Below are 26,625 nucleotides of genomic sequence, written 5' to 3' on the forward strand. Positions count from 1 at the left end.
GGCTCTAATAAAACTGTTTGCAGACCTGTCTTGCTTACTTTGTCAGAAGACTTTCATTGAAAAGAAGTGTATTCACCCTCTTCTATTAATTACTATTACCCCCATCCACTATTACACAATGTACAGTATATACAGTGTGTCTGTGTGTGTATATATATATATATATATATATATATATATATATTTTTTATTTGTAACTGTAAAATACCTTTTCTGCCGAACCCTGACCTGACCACTTCTAGCTTTCTTGCCAAGGTGGGAATAAGGTCCCTCCTTTTCATGCCCAAAGCCTAGGATACTGGATACATCACAGGTGGCTTAGGGACAATTTCAACTGCACTGTACATTTGTGTGGACTGGCTGAAAGAACCAAGAAGTGACAGCTGGCCTCCTGATTATGTCAAATGAGAAGCAGGCGGCATGGAACCTGTAGTGCTAAGACAGAGCGTTTACTTACACCAGACATCACTAGATTTGCTGGGTGTGTTTTTTTTTTTTTTGTGGACAACCCAGCAGAGACGATAAGAGGGGGGAAAAGGATTGTAAAGAGGGGAGGGAAATTGTTCTCTAAAGTGGTTATAAAGGGATTTTCTTTTTTACCTTAATGCATTCTGTGCATTAATCACTTGACCGTCATAATGTTTTACCACCTTCATGACCAAGGCATTTTTTTTGCTATTCAGCACTTTGCTACTTTAACTGGCAATTGCTCAGTCATGCAACACTACCAAAATGATATGTATATCATTTTTTTAAACAGATAGAGCTTTCTTTTGGTGGAATTTGATCACCACTGGGTATTTTATTTATTATATAAATGAAAAAAGACTGAAAATTTGGGGGAATAAAACAATATTTTCTACTTTGTTATCCAAATAAAAAAACCAATTCTTCATAAGTTTAGAGCAAAGTTTATTAATCTCAGTAGGTGTATATTGGTTTGTGCACAAGTTATAGCGTCTACAAACTATGATATATTTACTGGAATATAAGCAACTATGATGTCCCAGCTTGGACCAATGTAATCATGTACAGCATCTCACAGAAGTGAGTACACCCCTCACATTTTTGTAAATATTTTATTCTATCATTTCATGTGACAACACTGAAGAAATGACACTTTGCTACAATGTGACGTAGTGAGTGTACAGCTTGTATAACATGGAAATTTGCTGTCCCCTCAAAATAACTCAACACACAGCCATTAATGTCTAAACTGAGTAAGTGAAAATGTCCAAATTGGGCCCAAAGTGTGAATATTTTGTGTGGCCACCATTTTTTTTCAGCACCTCCTTAACCCTCTTGAGCATGGAGTTCACCAGAGCTTCACAGGTTGCAACTGGGAGATACTGTATATACCACACCTGGCTGATGCCCCTGGAAGCTGGAAATCACTGAAGCAGACACTGCTACTCCAGTTATCTCTACTTGTTTCCAGGTCCTGTGCCAATTGGCCAAATTGACACCTTGTGAATGCAGGAGGTCGAACACTTGTCAGCCTGTAGCGTTCTCTGGTTGGACAAGGTGGAAGGCAAGGCAGTGATATCACACTCTTTACCTTGTTCAATCAGAGAATGCTTTGTATTGTACAGCGCTGAGCGAACTATTGGCGCTTTATAAATACTGTATAATAATAATAATAATATTCATTTAGAAAATGCAGAGCATTCTCTGAATGGCACCTGTGCTGAGTGGGCTACAGCAATGAGACCCAGAAACAAGTGTAAATCACTGTAATAGTGGTGTCTGCCAGGTATGGTATATACACCGATCAGCTGTAAGATGATGACTGACAGGTAAAGTGAATAAGCCCTGGTTCACACTGGATGCAGCTTGGCATGTATGCCAAGTCGCACCCTATTGTCCACAATTAGAGTGGTCATATCAGTGCGGTTCCGACTTGGTCGGAGCCGCACTGATTTCAAAAGTAGTACATGCACTACTTTTGGTATGATTTGCATAGACATCTGTATCAGATGTCTTGCAAATTGCACCTGAGATTAGCGGCGGGTCCCCTGACTTTGAAATCGTACGACTTCACTGTAAGTCGCACTATTTCAATGTCGGGCTTGGTGTGAACGGGGGCTTACACTGATTACCTCATTACAATGACTTCTGAAAATGGGTGGGTATGTTAGGCAGCAACTGAACATGTTGTCCTTGATGTTGATGTGTTGAAAACAGAAAAAATGGACCAGCATACGGATTTGAGCGACTTTGACAAGGGCCAGATGACAGTAAATAGACAACTAGATCAGCTCCAAAACTGTAGCTCTTGTGAGATGTTCCTGGTCTGCAGTGCTTAGGACCTACCAAAGATGGTCCAAGAAAGGAAAACAAACTCGCGGGGAACAGCCGTAGCTACCAAGGTATTGGTGTTTCTAGCCCGTGATTCTGAAGTCAGTAAAAGTAATCTGAATGGCTGAAGAGCAAGTGGCGATTGATAGGGGAGCCAGGAAGGATGTGACCAGTGGCATCCAGTTGTTGTGCCTCTCACTGTGTGATGTCACAAACCTGGAAGCAAAGATGATTTAGTCACATTGGTGAAGAGTTGCAGCTCTTGATTTACCTGGCCGTTACCGTTTTATACACGTAGAAGAGGAATGTCAGAATTGGCCTGGACTGGAAGTGGTTGTACCCCTCTCAGCCCCGTGCTGGTCACTCTCCTGACCAGGGATTGGCTGAGGCTGTATAAATATTCAGGTCAGACTCCCATTCACTATATGTAAATTTACGGACAGTCTGTAAATTTCAGCTGAATTACGGACTGTCCGTGGATGTCTATTATGGACAGCGGACATCTGTAAAAGTATGGCTGCAGGCTGGTTTCAGAACTGTGCATGCAGGCTTGGTTGGGCTCTGATGGACTCGGAGCCTTAGATGGGGAGGGCCAGGCCGGGGATACGCATGCGCACCCGATTGCCTCCCTGCATTCTGAGGTCACCCCCCCCTTACCTGCCATGATGAAAATTGAGCACACCCTGCCCAAACCAACAGATCAGTCCCATAAAGGTTCCTCAGGACTGGAGACACTAAAATTCATTACAGCAGAGCGGTGGCTCCTTGTGAAGACAACACAGGATGAGTCCACCTCTATCACCCCAAAAAGACCTTCCTCTACTAAGCCCAAACCTGTTACTAGTACCATCAAGGAGCACTTTGCTGGCACCCACTGTTCCTCTGCCCAACAGCTATTTCTAGAGCCTGCTGCTGTGAATGCCATACAGGATCCCTCCCAGCATCTATGACCATCTCTTGTATCCTCCTGTCTGTAGTCTCTGACCATCTCCTGTATCCTCCTGTCTGCAGTCTCTGACTGTATGCTGTATCTCTGACTATCTCTTGTATCCTGTCTGCAGTCTCTGACCATCTCCTGTATCCCTTCTGCAGTCTCTGACCATCTCCTGTATCCTGTATGAAGTCTCTGACCTTTTCCTGTTTCATGTCTGCAGTCTCTGACCATCTCTTGTATCCTGTATAAAGTCTCTGACCTTTTCCTGTTTCATGTCTGCAGTCTCTGACCATCTCTTGTATCCTGTCTGCAGTCTCTGACCATCTCCTGTATCCCTTCTGCAGTCTCTGACCATCTCTTGTATCCTGTATGAAGTCTCTGACCTTTTCCTGTTTCATGTCTGCAGTCTCTGACCATCTCCTGTATCCTGTATGAAGTCTCTGACCTTTTCCTGTTTCATGTCTGCAGTCTCTGACCATCTCCTGTATCCTGTATGAAGTCTCTGACCTTTTCCTGTTTCATGTCTGCAGTCTCTGACCATCTCTTGTATCCTGTATGAAGTCTCTGACCTTTTCCTGTTTCATGTCTGCAATCTCTGACCTTCTCTTGTCTTCTATCATGTCTGCAGTCCCTGAGAGGGAGCCTGGAGAGAAGTCAAGTTCGGGAGTGCCTCCGTGATGTGTGAAACGGGAGGAGTCAGACATGTATGGACTGGTAACCCTCTTTTGAGCACAGTGTGGGGTGACCCATTTCCATGTGTTGATAACACGCCATTGTCATTGTAGGGATATTCATCCACGCGGTTCAAGATTTTCCCATGGAGATGGGACTTTTCTATATGGACTTAGTTTTCTGCATTCAGCTGTTTTGATTTGTATGTATGATGCATTCATTTTCCTGGGTTTGCTATTGACTTTATTTACACTGTTTGTGGACACATTCATTTAATTTGTGATCTGATATATTTAGTTTCACAAGGTAATAGCTGTGTTTACACCTTAATTTTATTTTGAGCACCACACTGTTTTATAATTATGTTTGACCAATCCCTATATTACGATTTTGTGTTAGCTGCTTAATCATCTTAGATTTTGGAACTAGCGTGCATTTGCTACATATTTTATAATCCCCCCCCCCCCTACCCTAGTGTATTCACTATGCAGAAGGTGGTCTGTGGTCACCAGAGTCACCGCCACATCAGTTTCAGGTGTTCCCCTTTAAATCAGTGTCTTCAGAGTTCCCCTTTACATCAGAGTCTGCAGGATTCCCCCTTACAGTGCAAGAGAGAACTCTACAGACCTTGATGTAAAGAGGAACTCTGATGTAAAGGACAATGCTGAAGACCTGATATAAGTGGGAACTTTGATGTAAAGGGGAACGTTGTGGACTACGATGTAAGGAGGGGGGCTCTGGTGACCAGAGACCACCTTGTATCAGAGTTTCCCTTTACACCGAAGTCTGCAGCATCCCCCCTTGCATCATGATTGGCAGTGTTCCCCTTTACATCAGAGTTCCCCTTGCACTGTGGGGTAGAACCCTGCAGACTCTGATCCAAGGGGGAACTCTGAGCTGGGTTATGGTAACCGGGCCTTCATGTAAAGGGAGAAACGTGGTTTTTGTCAGAACTGAAACACATTGCCAATAGCACTGGCTGCATGTTTGTAGCTTAATATATTGATATTTGCACTGAAAACAGCCGCTTCATGTACTTCTTTGAGGTGTCAATACAAAATGAAATAAACATGTCACTTGGGGGGGCAACACTGACTCCAGAGCTCATTGGAATCCAGGGGGAAGTAGAGGAGCCAGCAGAACCCAGGCCAAAGCAATGGAACACTGCTCCCTGCTACAGGGACGCCAGAAACACCGACATTTACCTGAACTTCATCAGCCTGACAAGGAAGGTGCTACATACTATTGAACCCTAACTTCTGCTGTGGCCTGAGGAGCCTGTGAAGGCGCTGGGTGATATTTATTCATCTCAGTAGCTTTCAGCACACAGTGCTGACGAACTCCAGGATGAAGATATTGTCACCATAGTTCCAGTTTAAATAAAGCTGTGTTACACTGAGCAAAAAAAAAAACAAACAGAAAACGCCTGTCTTTCCGGGGCCTTGTCATGACGTCATCTATGAAAGCCGAGAGAAAAGCGAGTGATCTATGGACGCCCCGCCCTACAACCCCCGACCCCGCCCTTAGTGAGTCAGGCCCGGGCCGGCTGTAAGCGCAAGTGACTCGTTTCCTCTTCACAACACAGGAGCCGCAGTGACAGGCCTGAGCCGCTGAACCGCGTCCCCTCCGGAGCCAACCCGCCCTAGCTGAGACCTCGAGAGCCGCTGCTGTCCTCTCTCCCCGTCCGCCATTCTGCTGCTCCCTCCATGGCGCTGAAAAGAATACAGAAAGTAAGTGTGATATGGGCAGGGAAACAATGGCGGCCGCCTCAGTGGGTGCTCTGTCATCCCCAGTACGGGGCTCTGTGATAGCGGCCCCTACAGGTCGGCACAGGTGAGCCCCTCAATGGTTGGGGTCATCTCAAAATGTGAACTTTCTACTGGTCTGTATTCTCAGGGAGGTGCAGTACTTTTCCTCCGTGGAGGGCGCAATCTCTCCCCTGAGGAGGGCACTGTACTTCGAGGATGGCGCAATCTGTCCCCTCCTCCGAGGATGGCGCAATCTGTCCCCTCCTCCGAGGATGGCGCAATCTGTCCCCTCCTCCGGGGATGGCGCAATCTGTCCCCTCCTCCGGGGATGGCGCAATCTGTCCCCTCCTCCGGGGATGGCGCAATCTGTCCCCTCCTCCGGGGATGGCGCAATCTGTCCCCTCCTCCGGGGATGGCGCAATCTGTCCCCTCCTCCGGGGATGGCGCAATCTGTCCCCTCCTCCGGGGATGGCGCAATCTGTCCCCTCCTCCGGGGATGGCGCAATCTGTCCCCTCCTCCGGGGATGGCGCAATCTGTCCCCTCCTCCGGGGATGGCGCAATCTGTCCCCTCCTCCGAGGAGGGCGCAGTCTGTCCCCCCCTCCTCCTCCGAGGGAGCAATCTGCCCCCCCCTCCTCCTCCGAGGGCGCAATCTGCCCCCCCCTCCTCCTCCGAGGGCGCAATCTGCCCCCCCCCTCCTCCTCCGAGGGCGCAGTCTGCCCCCCCCCTCCTCCGAGGAGGGCGCAGTCTGCCCCCCCCCTCCTCCGAGGAGGGCGCAGTCTGCCCCCCCCCTCCTCCGAGGAGGGCGCAGTCTGCCCCCCCCTCCTCCGAGGAGGGCGCAGTCTGCCCCCCCCTCCTCCGAGGAGGGCGCAGTCTGCCCCCCCCTCCTCCTCCTCCGAGGAGGGCGCAGTCTGTCCCCCCCCTCCTCCTCCCCCGAGGAGGGCGCAGTCTATCTCCCCCCCCCTCCTCCTCCCCGAGGAGGGCGCAGTCTATCTCCCCCCCCTCCTCCTCCCCGAGGAGGGCGCAGTCTGTCCCCCCCCCCCTCCTCCTCCCCCGAGGAGGGCGCAGTCTGTCCCCCCCCCCCCTCCTCCTCCCCCGAGGAGGGCGCAGTCTGTCCCCCCCCCCCCCCTCCTCCTCCCCCGAGGAGGGCGCAGTCTGTCCCCCCCCCCCCTCCTCCTCCCCCGAGGAGGGCGCAGTCTGTCCCCCCCCCCTCCTCCTCCCCCGAGGAGGGCGCAGTCTGTCCCCCCCCCCCTCCTCCTCCCCCGAGGAGGGCGCAGTCTGTCCCCCCCCCCCCTCCTCCTCCCCCGAGGAGGGCGCAGTCTGTCCCCCCCCCCCCTCCTCCTCCCCCGAGGAGGGCGCAGTCTGTCCCCCCCCCCCTCCTCCTCCTCCTCCCCCGAGGAGGGCGCAGTCTGTCCCCCCCCCCTCCTCCTCCTCCTCCCCCGAGGAGGGCGCAGTCTGTCCCCCCCCCCTCCTCCTCCTCCTCCTCCCCCGAGGAGGGCGCAGTCTGTCCCCCCCCCCCCTCCCTCCTCCTCCTCCTCCCCCGAGGAGGGCGCAGTCTGTCCCCCCCCCCCTCCTCCTCCTCCCCCGAGGAGGGCGCAGTCTGTCCCCCCCCCCCCCTCCTCCTCCTCCCCCGAGGAGGGCGCAGTCTGTCCCCCCCCCCCCCTCCTCCTCCTCCCCCGAGGAGGGCGCAGTCTGTCCCCCCCCCTCCTCCTCCCCCCGAGGAGGGCGCAGTCTGTCCCCCCCCCTCCTCCTCCCCCGAGGAGGGCGCAGTCTGTCCCCCCCCCTCCTCCCCCCCCGAGGAGGGCGCAGTCTGTCCCCCCCCCCCCCGAGGAGGGCGCAGTCTGTCCCCCCCCCCCGAGGAGGGCGCAGTCTGTCCCCCCCCCCCCCCCCCCGAGGAGGGCGCAGTCTGTCCCCCCCCCCCCCCCCGAGGAGGGCGCAGTCTGTCCCCCCCCCCCCCCTTCCCGAGGAGGGCGCAGTCTGTCCCCCCCCCCCCCCCCGAGGAGGGCGCAGTCTGTCCCCCCCCCCCCGAGGAGGGCGCAGTCTGTCCCCCCCCTCCTCCTCCCCCGAGGAGGGCGCAGTCTGTCCCCCCCCTTCTCCTCCCCCGAGGAGGTGGACCGCGGCACTTCTCCTTCCTCCTCCTCCGGGGTGGACCGCGGCACTTCTCCTTCCTCCTCCTCCGAGGTGGACCGCGGCACTTCTCCTTCCTCCTCCTCCGAGGATAACATTAGCTGCTTCTAGAAGCATAAAAAAAAAAATCCTAAATACCACAAGAAGCAGCATTTTTTAAGCCAGTGTGTATGGAGCCTTAAAGGAGAAGTAGGGCTAAAGTTTTTTTTTTTTTTTTTGGCTGTACTTCTCCTGTGAGTCACAGAAATGCAGTTTTCTCTGCACTCCTGTGACCCCATATGATCGGGATCTGTCCAGAAGCCTGGATCAGCAGCTGACTCGGCGATTCGCTGAAAGCCTGTGTTCAGCCGCCCCCACTCCCTCCACAGCCCAGCGCTCCAGTGAGACTTGAGAGATAAGCAGTCAGCAGTGTCTGATTTGTCAATTCTAGGTCTTAGAGGCGGCAGGGTGCAGCTGCAGCTGGGATCGGTGCTGCAGCCATCCAGGTGAGTTTTTTTGTTTTTCCAGATGTTCCAGATGTTTTTTGTTCTTTTGATTCCCACGGTTCTCTTTTAAAGTCTAAGTCCAGGTTTCCTGTCACCTTAAATGGTTGGTTTGGGCCGAGCTGAGTCATATGAACTATTTATATAGTTACTCAGTCTCTGTGAGAACTCTATCCTGGTGTATAATCAGGCACATACCGTGTGCATTAAAGTGTTCCGCAGTAGTACAGGCGACATCCCGCTGGGAAGGGAAGTGATGTGTGAACTCATTATCCCCGCTAGCAGGATTTTTCTCACTACTGATGGTCTGCCTCTGACAACACTGTTGGAAAGGAGTGATGTCATCATCTCTGCCAGCAGAATTCCCCTCATTGCTTCCCACAATGCTTCTGGGAAGGAGGAGTGATGTGTGAGGTCATTATCATTAGCAGCTTTCACCTCACTGCTCCTGGTCTACCTCAGACAATACTGCTGGGAACAAGGAGCGATCTTATCTCCACCAGCAGGATTCCCCTCACTGTTTCTGACAAAACAGCTGCAGAAGGGTGTGACATGTAAGGTCATTATCCCTGCCAGCAGGATTCCCCTCACTGTTTCTGACAACACAGCTGCGAAAGGGTGCGACATGTAAGGTCATTATGCCTGCCAGCAGGATTCCCCTCACTGTTTCTGACAACACAGCTGCGAAAGGGTGCGACATGTAAGGTCATTATCCCTGCCAGCAGGATTCCCCTCACTGCTCATGTGCCTGTCTCCAAAAATTCTGTTGGGAAGAAGGAGTGAGGACATGTCCACCGGCAGGATTCCCCTCACTGCCTCCGACAATGCTGCTGGGAAGGAGTGACCTCATCCAGTCCGCCAGCAGGATTTCCCTCACTGCCTCTGATAATGCTGCTGAGGAGTGATGTGTGCGGTCATTATCCCTGCCAGCAGGTTTCCCCTCACTGCTCATGCTTTGCCTCTGACAATTCTGTTGGGAAGGAGGAGTGACATCATCATCTCCGCTAGCAGGATTCCCCTCATTGCCTCCCACAACACTGCTGGAAGGAGGGTGTGACGTGTGATGACATTATCTCCACCAGCAGGACTCCCCTCACTGCCTCCAACAATTCTGTTGGGAAGGAGTGACATCATCATCTCCGCCAGCAGGATTCCCCTCATTGCCTCCCAGAACGCTGCAGGTAGGAGGGTGTGAGGTCATTATCTCCACCAGCAGGATTCTTCACTGCTTATGATTCTGTCTCTGACAACACTGCTGGGAAGGAGTGATGACATTATCTCCACCAGCAGGATTCACCTCATTGCCTCCAACAATGCTGTGGGGAAGTAGTGACATCATCCTGTCCACCAGCAGGATTTCCCTTACTGTCTCTGATAATGCTGCTGCGAAGAGGGAGTGACATGTGAGGTCATTACTCTTGCCAGCAGGTTTCCCCTCACTACTCATGGCCTGCCTCCGACAATGCTGCTGGGAAGGAGTGATGTTGTCCGCTCCTCCAACAGGATTCCCCTCACTGCCTACCACAATGCTACTGGGAAGAGGGAGTGATGTACAAGGTCATTATCCTTCCAGCAAGATTCCCCTCACCACCCATGTGCTAGTGCTAGCAGCTTAGAGTTTACATTGTTGCTTTGGAAACGGAAGTCATGGGCCAGTAATGTCCCTTACAGCAGTGGTGTAATGGTATGCTTACTGTCACGCCACACAGAGAAGGCTGATTTGCGTTGACACGACACATTTCCAGATAAAACAATGAAGCTGTGTAAAGAGAGCAGTAAGACTTGTAGTGTTTGGCCTGTTACCATGTTCAGAGGTTGACACAACTACTTCCAGTAAATGTTTATTGTATGGAATATCCTTCTGTACATTGCAGACCATGGCCCCATTTTTATTATGTTATTGATTGATTTGTAGCCCTCGGAGGCAGACCTGTGTGAGTACACCAGCTAAACGGCACCGAAATGTGTTTTCCAATGCTGTGGCATAACGCCTGTGTAGATTATGGGCTATTTTTACACATCTAGTAGTTTAACACCCATATCTCTTGTTCTGCTAAAGAGCTGCATAATAGCTGGTTTGTTTTTAGGTCATGTCTTTAAATTGGCTTCAACAAATCACCTTCTTTCTATGTAAGGTGGTTCTAGAACCAGTTTTTCTTTGTTGTGTTTGTAAATATTTGTGTAAACACCCAGAAACTAGTAAAAATATCCTGTATATGTTCCAGCCTAAAGAAGAAACCCTTCTATCACAGTTTCTATGTAGTGCTGGCTTATGAGCGATTCTAAAAAGATGCCTGGCTGGACTTATTTACTGGTGTAGAGATCAGTTTGGTAAGTGTTCGAACCCACAGCAACCAGTCATAAGGAACTACAACAGATGATCCTGCTGGCCTAACTACAGCAGTGTGAAAACTGAGCTAGTGTGAACTGGCTCTAAAAGCAGGGTTAAGCATGATCACACACTTACATGCGCTTAGCCACATTTTGGGCCGGTTCACACCTGAATCGAGCAGGCACGCTGTCAGAGTTCTTTTGTGGTGCAACTTTGAATCTCCTTCATTTGAATGGGTTTCAAATCGCACAGGAACGCAGAAAAAGTAGTGCATGCACTACTTTTCAAAAACACACTGCAGTAAATTGCATGGTACTGCGGTACCATGTGATCTGGTGCCCACAAATACACCGTGTTTGTGATCTTCATTTGGGGTTCCGTTAACATTACATTGGCACCCGCAGCAGATCGCATAGGCAGTGCGTTTTGAGCACAATGCATGGAACCCATCTTTCCTGCACAGCATTCTGGTGTAAACCAAAACGTACATTTTCTAATCGGGTTCTGGATGCACAGTCTGTTTATTTTTCTGAATGCAGCTAAACCAAGTGCACCTAAACACAGATAAATGCTTAGTTTGAATTATGCCACTGAAAAATCCTTACCTGCATTTCTATGTGTTTAGAAATGTCCTCTAAACGTACACAAACACAGTTTTACCAGTGCCAGTGTGAATGAGGAGATTACATGGGAGGGTCTTCCCTGATACCAGCAGTGCATAGTACAGAAGTGTTTTTTGTTGGTTGGTCTGGGACTTGGCTTTCCTCCATATATTGTTTTGTCAAGCTAGACATTTTTTTTTTACCCCATTTTCCCTCCGCCCTATAGTAGAAGTGCTGCTATATTGCGGCAGGGCTGCGCAGAATCGTGTAAATATATGTGATTTGCATTTCCAGTGAAGGGGGCATGCGCACCGCCCTACCCACACTGCTATTGGTGGCAAGGGATGTCAATCACCGGGTCCCGGCTGACGATTCCTGGCCGGCACTCGGCGATCTTCAGGGAAAGCTGACAGGGGAGAGACAAGTGTATAATCAACACAGATCTCTCTCCTGTCAGCATGGATATGCTATTTTGTATCTCTCTGCACAGCAGGGAGATACAAAACAGCACATCTCCATAGTAAAACACAGCACAAAGGTAACCCTTTGATTGCCCCCGATGTTAACCCCTTCCTGCCCAGTGCCTTTAGTACAGTGTCAGTGCTTTTTAATTAGCACTGATCGCTGTGTTAGTGTCACTGGGGATGTCAGTGGCAGTTGGTTCCCACCCAGTGTCAGAATGCCCGCCGCAGTCCTGCTAGAAGTCGCTGATCGCCGCCATTACTAGTACATAAAAATTTCACTATATATACCGCCATTTGTAGACGCTATAACTTTCACGTAAACCTATTAATTTACACATATTGGGTTTTTTTTTTTTAGCAAAGACATGTAGCAGAATATACATTTTGCCTAAATTTATGAAGACATTTGATTTTTTTAATTTTTTTTATTGGATATTTTTTTTTTAGCAAATGTTTTTGTTTTTTTTTCAAAATTGTTGGTCTTTTTTGCTTATAGCGCAAGAAATAGAGCCTTCAGTGGTATTTGAACACCTCTGCAGTTTTTATTTGTGGGAAAATAGGACATACATTTAATTTATGTACAGTGTTGCATGACCACACAATTGTCAGTTAAAGTAACGCAGTGCTCTATCACAAAAAATGGCCTGGTCAGGAAGGGGGTAAATCCTCTGGAGGGCAAGTGGTTAAAGTGGTTGTAAAGCCTTAACAATTTTTACCCGTTTCCTGCATTAAGATAAAAAATGTTCCAGTCTTTGTATCGCCACCTAACCACCCCCATACTTGAGTCCTGCCTTAATCCAGCACTGTGCCCATCTATAGCTGCTCTCTTCTCTCTCCCCGCTTTCACAGTCTTTGCTGAGGCAGCGGGAGCTATTGGCACCAGGTGTTGTCAGTCAAATCCTGTGTCCAGAGGGCAGCGCTGAGCCTGGCAGGCAGCACAGCTAGAGATGGAGCCTGCGCAAATCCCCCATAGCAAGCGTCTTGTTATCAGACACTCGGAGAAGAGTAGGAGGAGCCAGGAGCATTGGTAGCTGACCCTAGAAGAGGAGGTTCAGGGCTGCTCTGTGCAATTCTATTGCACATTGCAGGTAAGTATATGTTTAAAAAAAAAAAAAAGACTTTGCAATCACTTTAATGCATTGCCTGCATTAAGGTAAAAAACATTCCAGTAGTTGTATGCCCCCTCCACCTCCCAATATACTTACCTGAGTCATATCTTGATCCAGCACTGTGTCCTTCTGCAGGGGCGCTGGTCTCTGTTCCTGTCCTCATAGGGAACAGAGGCAGCAGTGGGAGCCATTTTGCTCTTGCTGCGGTCAATCAAATCCTGTGAGGAGGGGGTTGGGCTGAGCTGTGCGTGTCTATGGACACACAAAGCAGGGCTCGAGAGCTTGCCTGTGTATGCCTCCATAGCACACAGCTTGCTATGTGGGCACACAGAGGAGAAGCAGAGAGTGCTAGCAGGGGACCTCAAAAGAGGAGATTCGGGGCCACTCTGTGTAATACCATTGCACAGAGCAGGTAAGTATGCCATGTTTATTATTTTAGGGGGAAAAAAATTAAGCCTTTGCAGCCTCTTTAGGGCCTCTTTCACACTTTTAGTCAGAGGTAGTAAAAAAAAAACAAAAAACAAAAAAAAAACAGTTGATACGCTGTTTTACCCACCCCCCTTAAGCTGCAAAGGCAGCCAGCAGGGTTGTACACATGCCACAGCTGGGATATTTTACAACACAGTCACATACAAATAAATTATAGCCTCTGTTGTGTGAATGGGGCTGTGCTGTCACTGGGTGCAGTGTATGTGGTTGTGTTGTGGGCTTTGAACGCTTGAAACAAGTGCTGAAGAGGTGAGATATTGCCTCCCAGCTGCTTGTCAACTTCCCTCTGAAAAGCGATTGCATCTCGGAACGGCGGATAGGGCTGCCGCATGTGTTAACAAGCCCTTTAATCAGCCTTCACACAATATTTGTTTTGAAGACAAGTCTGTGCTGAAGTTTGGTAATGAATATGGTAGGTCTTCTGGTATACAGTTTCCATCCTGAATACTAAACTTACTATGGCAAATGAGATGGATTATATAAGGTCCTTCTACATTTATATGTAGTCTTTCATTGCTCGTTGTCAGTTACTCACCCTTGACTAGGTTGTTCTAGGCCTTGGCTCTCACAGCTTCCTCATGCCTTTATTGCTGACTTGTGCTATCACTCGAAACTCATCTTGCCAGGAACCAGTCACATAATTATCTAGTGGCTCATGAGATACATCTACTTGTGAAATGTTTAGCAAACCAGTAACCCTTCATGAGTCACAAGTATACACTGAGGCTTCCTTAAATATGTTCTGAGGTTATGCTGCTGTTACTGCTTTATATGGAAGGGAGATCTGTTACTGAACAGGTAGGGTCAAAAGTATACAATTTGTAGGAAGGGAGAGTCGAAGCATCGCCTGCAGAACAATAGTCATTTCTGGTGTTGGAGATGAATGATTATATTATCAACTGTGTGGAATCTCCTCTTGGTTTGTCTGTCTTCTAGTTTTATGCATGTGGCCCAGTAGGAATCAGTTGAGCCCTGCAGTCTTTTCTTTTACCTTGGAAAGTTCTAACTCCTGCTTTTAGCAATTAGTAGCTTATACTGAAGTGACTTAATAAATAAATGTCTGAACACTTTATTGTTGTTTCTAATTCACAGAATACAATACTTCAATAATAAAGCATGTTAAAGCAACGCTCCAGTCAGTTATAAAACCCATACTAGCAATGGTGCAGTTATCTTAGTTGTAAAATTAGTTATTTTCGTAAAAATTCAAGTTGCATTATTGTTTTAGTGGACAGAATGTTATTATTATTATTATACAGTATTTATAAAGCGCCAATAGTTTGCTCAGCGCTGTACATTACAAAGGGGGGCAGGACATGTGACAGAACAATACCAATACAATGCAAAACATGAGGGGATCGAGGGCCCTGCTCTTTCGAGCTTACAATCTAGGAGGGAGGGGATGGTGGCACAGGAGGAGATAGCTGTGGGGGATGGGGTGGTAGGAAAAGTGGAGGAGGTCGGAAAGTTAGCAGGGGGTGGGGTAGGCTTCCCTGAAGAGATGGGTTTTCAGGGTGCACCTAAAGGAGAGGAGAGTAGGTGATGATCTGATGGGTTGGGACAGGGAGTTCCAGAGGATGGGTGACACCCTGGAGAAGTCCTGGAGGCGGGAATGGGAGGAGGAGACCAGAGAACTAGAGAGAAGGTGGTCTTGTGAGGAGCGGAGTGTGCGTGCTGGGTGGTACTTGGATATTAGGTCAGTGATGTAGTTTGGGGCAGTATGGTGGACAGCTTTGTACGTCAGTGTTAGGATTTTGAATTTGATCCGTTGCGCAATCGGAAGCCAGTGGAGGGATTGGCAGAGGGGGGTGGCGGAAACGGAGCGGTTGGAAAGGTGAATGAGTCTGGCAGCCGTATTCAGGATGGACTGAAGCGGGGATAGCCAGCAGTGAGGCAGGCCAGTGAGGAGGGAGTTGCAGTAGTCGAGTCGTGATATGATGAGGGAGTGGATGAGCTGTTTAGTTTTTTCTGGGGTTAGGAACGTGCGGATTTTGGCGATGTTGCGGAGGTGGAGTCTGCACGAGTTTGTTAAAGATTGGACTTGTTAAAGATTGACGGTCATGTTCTGCTCCCCGCCCCTTTACTTTTGGTGGGTATAGGTAAGAAGTGTTTCTGTTGAAGTCAATATTCTACTTGGGAAGAAAATAAAAAAAAGATTCAAGTTAGCACCAAAACTTGTCCATGGACATGAGCTGTCAGCAATGTTGGAGACAATAGCTGTCAATAATATACCTACACGTGTGTGGCTGACAGTAAAATCGCCAAGCATGCGCACTTATTAACAGTGGAATTCCACTGTTAACCATTTGTGGTCTATTAAAGGCTGTGATGACAGCAGACACATCCTGCACATGCGTAGCAGTACACAACATCAGCAAATATGTTGATGATAATCAGCACACACAGTATAAATGTAGAAGTCCCGTTTTTACTGCGTATGTGTAACCCATCACCACCATATTTGCTAATATCACAGACATTAGCAGGCTTATTGCTCTCAGGAAATATAAGTGACAGCCCATGCATGGTAGTGACAAGAAAAGCTGCATGCCACTACAAATGCTTGGGTTATTGCTGTCCTATTTGCTGTCCCCACACAGTGGCACATGAGCGCAGTGGCAGGTTTTGACCGTCAAAGTTGGCAGCGTTACCGCATGCATTCACTTTAGTAGTGGTGACTGCCATTTTGATAATAGAAAGTTGAGGTCTGCTAGCTTAACAGGTAGAAGGGAGGCTGGGATTACAATACAAGTCATAGCAGCAGAGTGGTAGTATACACCCCCCCCCCCCCCCCAAAGCTGCAAAGGCATCAGACGTGTTTACATGTGACAGTCATAATGCTTTTCTTTGCACCTGCGGCAAAAACTATTACTGCTATCGAGCTGGCTCAAACACGACCCATTCAATTAAATGAAGACGCACGGCAAATGCCCTGCATTGGCTTTATTTCCCCACCGCCTGTCACACCTCTGAAAGATTGCTTTTCAGAGGATTGCAGGTTAGATGCAAGAAAACTTATAAGTGCACTTGCTAGATCCCCCTTACTCTCTAAAATGACATAACTGTTAATAAAAGGTTAGATAACAAATGTACACAATTAGGCTAGGTTCACATCTCTGCAAGTGCGTTCATGACCCACAGATAAACTTCCCCGCACTTTAGCAGTCATGCAGGGGGTTTTAATTCCTAAATGGCATCTTCGTGCATCTGCAGCCGTGGGTGATTTTACGTACGCTAAACCATATGGTGCTGAAGCACCGTGTGATTCGGTGCAGCGTGATTTCAAAATCTGATTTAAGACTTCTTTCTCCTCATTTCTCATTGGAAGGGCAGCCCATTGAAACGCATAGACTGCCCTACCAGTGAAATGCAGGTGCAAACACTCTTGCATGTCTGGATGGAGCCTTAGAGTCCATGCACACTAGGGGCAGTAAAATTGCCGGATCCTCTGGCAGAAAAAAATGCTCATAGTGGCTCGTATTGCACAAAAGTTTGAGATTCTGGGCATTTGATGTTTTCTTCCCAAAAAACATTCTCTTTTCTTTCTGTACACTTGAAAACAGCAAACGCTACTAAACACCGTGTTTCGGTGCATTAAGCGGTTTTTTCTTGCCCGAAAAAACACGATTCTGAAGGGTTCTGCCTTTAAACTCTCCTCTGAATATATACCTGTAAACTGCCTAATGTACATGGACAGGCTAAAATAGAGCTACTGCTACAGACTAAAGAGAAAACACAAAATATAAGCAGCATTTGTATGCCCATTGTGCGTAGGCCAAAGGCTAAACACTTGTGCCATGACCAGAAAACATAGTCAGTGAAATCAGGAAGAGTCTCTTCAAAGAATATATTACAATGTATCTTCTTTGTATCTATTTATCTTCAGAAAGCACATCTGTGTGAAATGACTCCAAAATGCTGTGCTGTGCCTTAAGCCTAGTACACGTGATCAGAAAATCATGCAAAAAATACCGCTTTTGAAGCAATCGTACGATAATCTGATCATTTCTCTGAAATTATTCGAAAATTTGTCTCGTACGAATAGCAGATCGTATGATTTTTGTTAAATAAGTACAGTTTTCGTCCAAAAATACGATACATCACTTACATATTTTTATTCTGTCGTACAAGAATTTTTGTAACTTGAGTTACCTTTTTCATTTTCGAAATGAGACTAGCATGCAAAAAAAACCAGACAATCATTTGTCCGATATTCTCTTCGTGTTTATGGGGCTTTACACTGTGCAGAGATACTGACCAGAGGTAAATGACCCTACTAAAGCTGGCCCTACTAAAGCTAGTTTTTGATCAACCAGCGGGATGAATGAAAGAAAATGACTCTATTTCGATTTCTCTACACTGTTCAAGAAAACATTTTCCAACAGGCTCATTATATACAAGTCAATTGGTAGATCGACTTGTGTACAACCACCTTGCCCATATATGGATTAAAATGCAGCCAGTTACTGCTGAACTGACCAAATCCAATTTGACCTTCGCTCAGGTATGCAGGCAGGAGGGTGTGCTTAGTTGAGAAAACCCCTCCTGAAGACTCCTGGGATGTATAACATTTGCCTAGGCATGGAAACCAGGAAGTAACTGAAGAATTGTAAAAAAAAACAAAACACAGTTTCAAACCAGTAATTATAATCTACTTTCCTATCCTAAATATAATGTACTTTCCTATCTATTGTCAAATGTTGTCGGCATAAGGATTGAAAATAGTCAATGTTGATTGTGAAAGAAGTTCCACTTTATTAGGTTTTCAGGTCAAAATCACTTGGCTTGATAGATCGCCATTGTACCAATTCTCTTTACAGCAGTACTCAGACTGGAAGGGGGAGGCGCACTGCTAGGAGCCAGGCAGACTGTTCTGCAGTACAGGAAATATGTTGACAGGGGAAAGCAGAATACAGAGATGACTTCCTCATGGTGATGCTATGCTTTCAGTGTCCCGATTAGCAGGCTGGGAGTGTGTTTTACCAGCAGTGGAGGTGAAGGATCTGGATGTGCTCTTTGGCAGAAGATCCTGATAATTAAAGCTGCTGACCTAATAAGCTGATGAGCTAGTCAGTGCAAAGTCAGAACTTCTGATATGCATATGCATTAGAGCCATTGGCTTAAATCTCATTCCGGAAAAACTGGTTATAGCAAATGCAAAAAAAAAAGGTTTGAATAGGAAACTTCTACTAATATTTTATAAGGAATCTCACTGTAGCCGAAAGCACTTTGTAACAATTTACCTTGCATTTTGGTATGGCATGACTTCAATAAAACAAAAAAAAACAAAACAGGGCTATGTACTTCATTGTGCGATTTTGTTTTTTTGTTTTTTTTTATTTATTTTTAATACACTGCAATGAATTGGCCACCCTAAACGTGACATGCAAAAAACACGTGCACAATCGCACCTGCATAAGAGGGAATGAAGCCTAACTGATAAGTATATATAAATATTGAATATCTATAACCTGGCTATACTGTACTGGCCACAGGTAAACTTCAGAGTGATCCTGTAATAAGAAAATGATGGACTGTCCTTGATGACATCTTTAACCACCTGCTGTCCAGGGTAGTTTTTTCATTTTTCACACATTAAAAGTGACACTTTTGCCAGAAAAGAACTTCTAACTCCCAGTCATTCTATATTTTCTGAAAACTGAGGCCCTGGATAATAAAATGGTGGCTGTGGCAATTGTTTATTTTTTTTTTTGTCACTTGACATTTGTGCAGCTGTTTATCAAATGCAAATGTTCAGAAAAAATACATTAAAATGAATTTTACTGCACACACACACACATATATTTTACAAAAAAATTGTGTCCTGTTATAGGATGGAGTTATGTTGAGTAAATAGATACCAAACGTGCATTCCTGTGAAATGGTGACAAACTGTGGTACAAATTTTTCATAGGTGACGCTTTCAAAGCCTTTATAACTTAGAGCAGTTTGACTTTTATTGGTGTCCAGCAGAGCACTGGTTAAAGCTTGTAAGAGGAGTTTTCATTCTCCCCTGATTGTCCTATGAGGCTGCATAACCCCTGTTCCTCTATCTGGACAGTGCTGATTGGCACTGTGCTGATCACATGCACTCTCCAAAGAAAAAAAAAAACGATCTAGCAATACACACCAAACAGAGCATGTGCAGCTTGCCCCCAAGGGTCTGTTCTATCAGATAGTTTAGGGACAGTAGAAGAAGGGGAGGATCAGAGAAGACAGGGTCAAACATCCTTTTTACACAATGCAGAGGATTAACCCCTTAGGTTCCACAATGCATATAACAAGCATTCTTTACTGCATATACAGACCAATTTTACTGTTGTGAGTTTAGTAAAACTAGCAATTCTGTTGCTCAATTACTGCTTGCTAGTTGTGGGTCTGTGACTTAAAGGCATTGAAGCCATGAATAGCCTGGCAACTAGCATTTTGAAGTGAGGACCAGCAGTGCCAGACCCCATACTTTTTGTCTCGAGGGTCACTTCACTGAGGCTTATCGCATGAGATTGTATTTTACAAAATATCTTGTGATATGTGAAGTGTCAAATGTAGTAATAATTACATTAAAGTCAAAGTAAAAAATAAAAAAAACTTGTGGTCTAGTCACTTACTAATTAACAAACGCATTAGAGATGGAACATTAGCAGCGGTATTCCTACCACGGCTAAATGTGACCGTTCTAGCTCAAGGATGCTGGTTGTCAGGGAGCTGGCAGCTGCAGGTGTCCTAACAACAAGTGACTCATCCCTGCCATGCTCATTCAGCTGTTGTCAGGGATTCCTGGCTGACAGGTGACTGTAAATAAAGGAGGCAGGCTAGTGTTTACTTGTACATCTATCTAGTGGGGGTTTCCACACAATCCATGCCAAGGCCCTTCAGGTCTGTTATGAATTTTCAGGAGGACAAATGTCAAAAAAAGATGTCGTGAAGCCGCTCCAACTTCCATACCAGATCTTTACCAGAGCATGCAGCCTGGCTGGCCAGGAAAGGAAGGTGGGACAAACATGCGCTTACCATGCCACATGTCCTCAACATGAGGGGGGGGCTTTGCCATGGAGGGACAACCTTGGCAAAGCCTCTTCAGGCAAAGCAGGCTACCGGACAGTTGGCATCTCAGCTGGAACTGGCATATTTAGCAGTGGTAGGAATAACACAAACTATTCAATTCCTGCTACAGCCGGAGGGCTGGTCTGTGTAAAAATGCATTAAATAATGAAACACAAAAAAAATTGTAATGCATTTGGTATTGCAAACTCTTTTTATTGAATTGCCTGCTCCTGAGATACATACCACAGGAGTGGTTTTAAAGCAACAATGAGTGCAGTACTTACCTTGGTGACTTGACCCTGTAATGTTGTATGCAGACACTTTGCTCCATATTGCATCATTTACATGTTTGAACAGAGCATTTGTTTAGGTGATGGTGTGCTTTCTGTTTGTTGCATTGTATAAATTGTGCTTTTCAGCAGGAATTGGCCATCTTTCCGGCAGTGTGTACAGCTGTCCCCCTGTCAGAATACACAAACGTGGGGGGGGAGATCGCTGCATCAACATCGCTTGTGTTGATGCAGCATTCTGTTCGTTTTTTTCCTTTTCATACAATCTGCTGGTTACCCAGCTTTCCACTTGACAGTTTTTGAACTTTCCATCGCCTTTCAACCATGTTAATTGCTACCCATTGTAGTGTATTTATTTCCCTGAGATCTGCTGGGTCAGATGTTAAATAATTTTCATCTAGCATTGAGGTCAACTTCTGCAAATTTATTTCCTGCAACCACGGTCCGTGTTGATGGGGAGTCCTTCTCGATGAGCTATTGTTTTCTGCCAGCGGGGGAAGCCTTCCCCACCAGGAGAACACAGTGGTTTCTGCTAGTGACTATAATGGCCACTAGCAATAATTGTATGAAAAATCCAATATGCTGGTTGTACCAAAGTCGTACAGCAATCAACTTGGGTACAATCAGCCTGCCCATAGCTGGTTCAACTCCCAGACGGTCCCTGCTGAAATTTGAAACATCTATGGCCATCTTGATTCTCTGCTATATTTTATTACACATTCAGATCTCCTCCCCACTACCATCCTGTGACTGCACAGTAAGGCTAGGTTTACACTAATGCAGCTGTGATTTGATCCACATTTCAGTGCTACTTGGTTGTGTCTTTGATTCTACAGCGTCTTTTTTTTGGTAGGGAAAGCAGATTGGATGCTGGTTAAGGAGCCTTAACTTGCAAAATGCATCAAAAAGTACTCGCGTTGTTAGTGCATTTTCATTGAAACCTGTGGGGCCAAAATCACAATACAGTTGTACCAAAGGGGCACCAGACCATGTTCCAAAAATACAATGAGCTATGCTGCTTTGATGTGAATGGACACCCTAGAGAATATTGTGATTTCCTGTTGTCATGCGATTCTGCAGGACTCAGGCCGCATCTGAAATTGCACTAGCGTGAATCAGGCCTAAAAGGCGTTGCAGCACCTTTCACTCTGCTCTGTCCACTCCCCATCAGGATGCTCTTTGCACAGCACCACAACTGATTGGCTGCTTGTGCTTCTTCTGCCTCCCGTAGTCTGAGTTCTGCTGTACAGGGGACTGCAAGAGGCTGACACCAACCAAGTTCAGGTACTTGCACTGCTTGCAATTAAAAAAAAAAAAAAAATCACATTTGATGTATTAATGAATATATAGAGCTGCAACAATTTGGTCATATTTGCAGTCACTAGAGACCAAGCCTGTCACTGTAGAATGCAGTTGATTGTGAAATCAAAAGTGCTCAATAAAATAACTGCTTCAGTATAGTTTATAGAAAATTCTAATAAAAACTAGGGGGGGGCAGCACAATTGATGAACTAAAATGGCTGACATGCAGGGAAACTACCATATTTCTGTGTAATATGTGTACCTTCTTCAGCTCTGTGTATACAAAGGAGCATGGGGGAGCTCTTCTCCATAATGGCCATGGTATTGACACAGCTCCAGATGATCCACATTGGCTCACAACTGATATGATCCAAAAATATTTAGACAGAATAAAGCACTTGGACCGGATGGCATACACCCACGGGTCCTTAAAGAATTGAGCTCTGTTATTTCAAAGCCATTGTTTCTAATTTTTAGGGACTCTTTAATGACTGGCATAGTACCACTGGATTGGTGTAAGGCCAATGTGATGCCAATTTTTAAAAAGGGGTCAAAATCTTTACCAAGTAATTATAGACCTGTTAGTTTAACTTCTATAGTTGGGAAGATACTGGAGAGTTTAATAAAAGACCACATAGATGAGTTCTTGCTGGAAAAATTATTTTAAGTAACAGACAGCATGGATTCATGAAAGACAGAAGTTGTCAAACAAATCTGATTTCTTTTTATGAGGAGGTGAGCAAAACCTTGGACAGAGGGGTGGCGGTGGACGTGGTATACTTGGACAGAGGGGTGGCGGTGGATGTGGTATACTTGGACAGAGGGGTGGCGGTGGACGTGGTATACTTGAGCAGAGGGGTGGCGGTGGACGTGGTATACTTGGACAGAGGGGTGGCGTTGGACGTGGTATACTTGAACAGAGGGGTGGCGGTGGACGTGGTATACTTGGACAGAGGGGTGGCGTTGGACGTGGTATACTTGGATTTTGCAAAAGCGTTTGACACAGTTCCCCGCACATGGCTACTGTGTAAGGTAAAGTCTATAGGCTTGGAAAAATCTGTATGTAAATGGATAGAAAACTGGCTAAAAGATCGCATTCAGAGAGTAGTGGTTAATGATTCATACTCCTGAATAGTCTAGGATTGTCAGTGGTGTACCCCAAGGTTCAGTGTTATCAGTGGTGTACCCCAAGGTTCAGTGTTATCAGTGGTGTACCCCAAGGTTCAGTGTTGGGACCCTTACTTTTTAATATATTTATAAACGATATAGGGTCTGGGATTAAAAATCCCATTTCAGTCTTTGCAGATGACACCAAGCTGTGCAGTGGAATAACGTCCTTACAGGATGTCTTCAACTTTGGAGTAAAAGAGGTTTGGAGGAAAATAAATGTAATCTCCAAACATGGAAAGGTTTCTTTACAGTAAGAGCTGTGAAAATGTGGAATAGACTCCCTCAAGAGTTGGTTCTGGCCAGCTCAGTGGATTGCCTTAAAAAAGGCCTGGATTCTTTCTTGGATACACAGAATATAACTGGACACTAACATTTATAGGTAAAGCTGATCCAGGGGATTGCCTCTCGGGGGATCAGGAAGGATTTTTTTCCCCTGCAGGAGCAAATTGAATCATGCTTTGCTGGGGTTTTTTTGCCTTCCTCTGGATCAACTGTCGGTGTAGGATTATAACTTTTTTAATGGTTGAACTGGATGGACTTTTGTCTTTTTTTGAGCCAGACTAACTATGTAAGTGACCAGAGTGTACTGAGTGTAGAGAGGTTAGTAATGGTTACGGTAGGGTGGAAAACCCCATTGTATACTTTCTCTATCTTACCTGTCAGATCTGCAGCTCTTGTTTATGCCATATCTTCCATTATGCTTTGACGCAACTGTTTAATTTTTTTTTTTTACTGTGGATTATTGTGACATGTATAAGTGGACATTTAGAACCTGAAAAACTGGTTTTACCATGACTGTAAGGAATAGAACATGGAGAACTACTACAGAATATTTTATTATTGATATAATCAACCAACCATTTTTGTTTAGATCTTCATGTGAACACTCGCCTTGTAAAACAATCCATTACGTTTAAAATAGAAATGAAAGGAAAAACATTTGTGTGTACATATGGCAACAATTATAAATACCCCCCCCCCCCCTTTCTTATAAGTGATCACATATTCTCTGTTGTCAGTTGCATAAGAGCTAGGGGAGGAGAAACGGCATCATACCGATCGTCTGTACCTAGCCTTACAATAATAAGCTTCTAAATGTGGGGTATACTCGGTCAAACAAAGTGCGGTAAACCCATCTGGATTAAGCACCTCTAGACTACAGTGGTTGCAGTTGGGTTGTGGCGGGAAGGGAATGGGGGGATAGTAATCAGGCCAGTCAGTCTATGCATTCTTATGCAGGTCATAATCAAAATTCAATCTCTTCTTCAGGGACCAGCTAAATTTCAATCCATGTATGGGCATTGTGGTTTTACAGAAGTCGATCTGCCGATCACCACACTGTCAGATTTTCCTGATTGGTCAGTGCTTCTGGCTATAGCCTGCAATGCTGATCAGTTTATTTTGAAAGCAGGGAAGCCTCCCTGCTCAGTGGGCAGGATTCCCCCATCCTCATTGAATGCGTGTTTTTGCATCCAGATGTTTGGCTAGTTTGGTTAGTTTCTTAACCTATTTGGAAGTTTGTGATGCTTTGCTATGGATGAATTCACTGTTCGATGTTCAGCTGCATCTAGGTGCATTCCGTCTAGTTGCATTTAGTCAGTAATGAGGTGCCTGCAACAGGCTTTCTTTTCCTGCTTCACAGGCCTAAACATGAAAGGTCACAACTGTTTGTGTTCAGGATTGCTCTGCCTGCCCCAGGTGCCTGGGAGCCTTCCCAATGTTTACTACCGGGAGCTTTAATGATGTTTGCAGAGTTTTGTTACATAAGCTGAACACAGGGCATTGCTGGATCTCTGCAGTGAGCATGGGCTGTCATGCACCAACAGGGTCGATTAGCACAGCCGTACATTTCAGTGTGCATTAGCCAGTTCTTGTGTACATGTTGTATATTACAGCTTGCATTTACCGTAAGGACACTTGCAGGTTGTACGCAAATATTTGCCTACCTTTGGGGCAGGTTGGAGAGCAGATTCACTGTGCTAACAGTACTGCTGTGGGAAAGTGGGGGTGATCAGGATTTTCTTTCTCCCTTTTTTCTTTTTTTTTAACCATGTTTGCATATACAGCCATGATGGCTATATAAGCAATCATTTCTGGCAATGCATTTATGCAGCCATTGAGAAATAAATTTACAGCTGTTATTGGCCCTGTACCATGTGATTGCTGTGACCAATGACAGCGATCACAGTAGTCATGAATTACAGCAGTCAGACTGCGCCACTGAGAGCACACATGACCGACGGATGCTGGAGAACGTACGGATACATCCACCCACATAGTCTCTGCTCCCTTCTGGCCATAGAGGTACATTGGCTGGACACGAGGCGATTAATAGGGACTACGCAAACCAAAACTTCAGAGCCAGAGTAAGCGGTCAGAAAAATGACTACCAGCGATAATGCATAGTGACACATTTACTAATGATGTGACTAGCTGGAAATATTTGGCAATTGCTATTGGGAATTGTTAACTGAGGTGCAGCAAATCTGTCATGAGATGCAGGGCTTATGTTATAGTTGTTTACCATTCTTTTCACTGTATGTCCTGCAGCTGGAAGAGAAATGTACAACTTTTTTCATGTGTAGCGCTTAGAGGGCGAGGTTGGGCTTGTACCAGGAGCACACTAGCCAGCTCACAGGAACGGTTTTGTTTTTTCCTGTCATCTGTTAATAACTGACTCCCACGTGTTTGCTTCTTGGGTCGACTTGATGACATACTTCCTTATACTGAAAATGATTTTTGCCATATGGTTTCAGCGCACAAATCGATGAAATGCTTTCATCTTATTAAATATTTTTTGGAGAAGATCTCATTTGACAGAGCCACAGATATGAAATGACTGACATGAAAGCCACGTATAACCGCACCACATTGAAAAGCACTTTCTTGGTTAACAGATTGAATTAGAACAGAAACTGAAACAGCTTCTTTTGTAAGCAGATCATTAGGTTCCTAATCATGTGATGCTAATCTCATGAGATCAGTTCAGATTTAATGAAACTGGAATACTTTCTACAGGGTGCTTAGTAGAATTCCCACTGGCCCAGTGAACATGCTTCTACCATTATGTGGCTTGGCAAAACTTGCATATCTTTCTCAAATACAGAGAATTCAGAGTTCCAAAAGACACATTTCACTTCTTTTTTTGTGGCAATAAGTGTGTGTGTGTCTTTTTAAAGCAGAGGCACTGGAGAATAAAATGGGGTGTGTTGCAAATGTTATATTTGTGCAGTAGCAAACACAATGTAATACCCAACTGTGACCAACTACAGTATATTAAATTATCCATAGACAGCGCTTTAATAGCCGTTTCCAGTTTACAATTACAAAGAAGTTCTGGCCCTAGAATTTTTGCTCTTGCTTTGACAATCAGTGATATCTTACATGTGTGATCACCATTTACATATGCATGCGGGACCTACGTGCACTGTGCGTTTGCCTTTGTGCATGTGCTGGAGGGGTTGGAGGTGCTTTAAATATTTTTTAAATTAAAACAATTTTTAAAAAATTTTATTTACTTTTTGTATTTATATACTGTGCCTTTAACTTTTTTTTGTCAACTA

The 26,625-nt window shown here is 45.8% G+C and overlaps 1 protein-coding gene across 1 annotated transcript in view; it reads left to right on the forward strand.

The window, feature by feature from the left end:
• The first annotated feature begins 5,373 nt into the window (after positions 1-5,373).
• The window catches only part of UBE2D1 (ubiquitin conjugating enzyme E2 D1), a 44,449-nt gene continuing 23,197 nt past the window's right edge, over positions 5,374-26,625 (forward strand). The window contains exon 1 of the mRNA XM_089692794.1: positions 5,374-5,634. Coding sequence (XP_089548920.1) covers positions 5,611-5,634 — 24 coding nt within the window. The 5' untranslated portion in view covers positions 5,374-5,610. The remainder of the gene's footprint in view (positions 5,635-26,625) is intronic.

The sequence above is a fragment of the Staurois parvus genome, unplaced genomic scaffold (assembly GCF_062004578.1).
Source record: "Staurois parvus isolate SC_StPar_1 unplaced genomic scaffold, SC_StPar_1.0 ptg000604l, whole genome shotgun sequence".
NCBI classification, from domain to species: Eukaryota; Metazoa; Chordata; class Amphibia; order Anura; family Ranidae; genus Staurois; species Staurois parvus.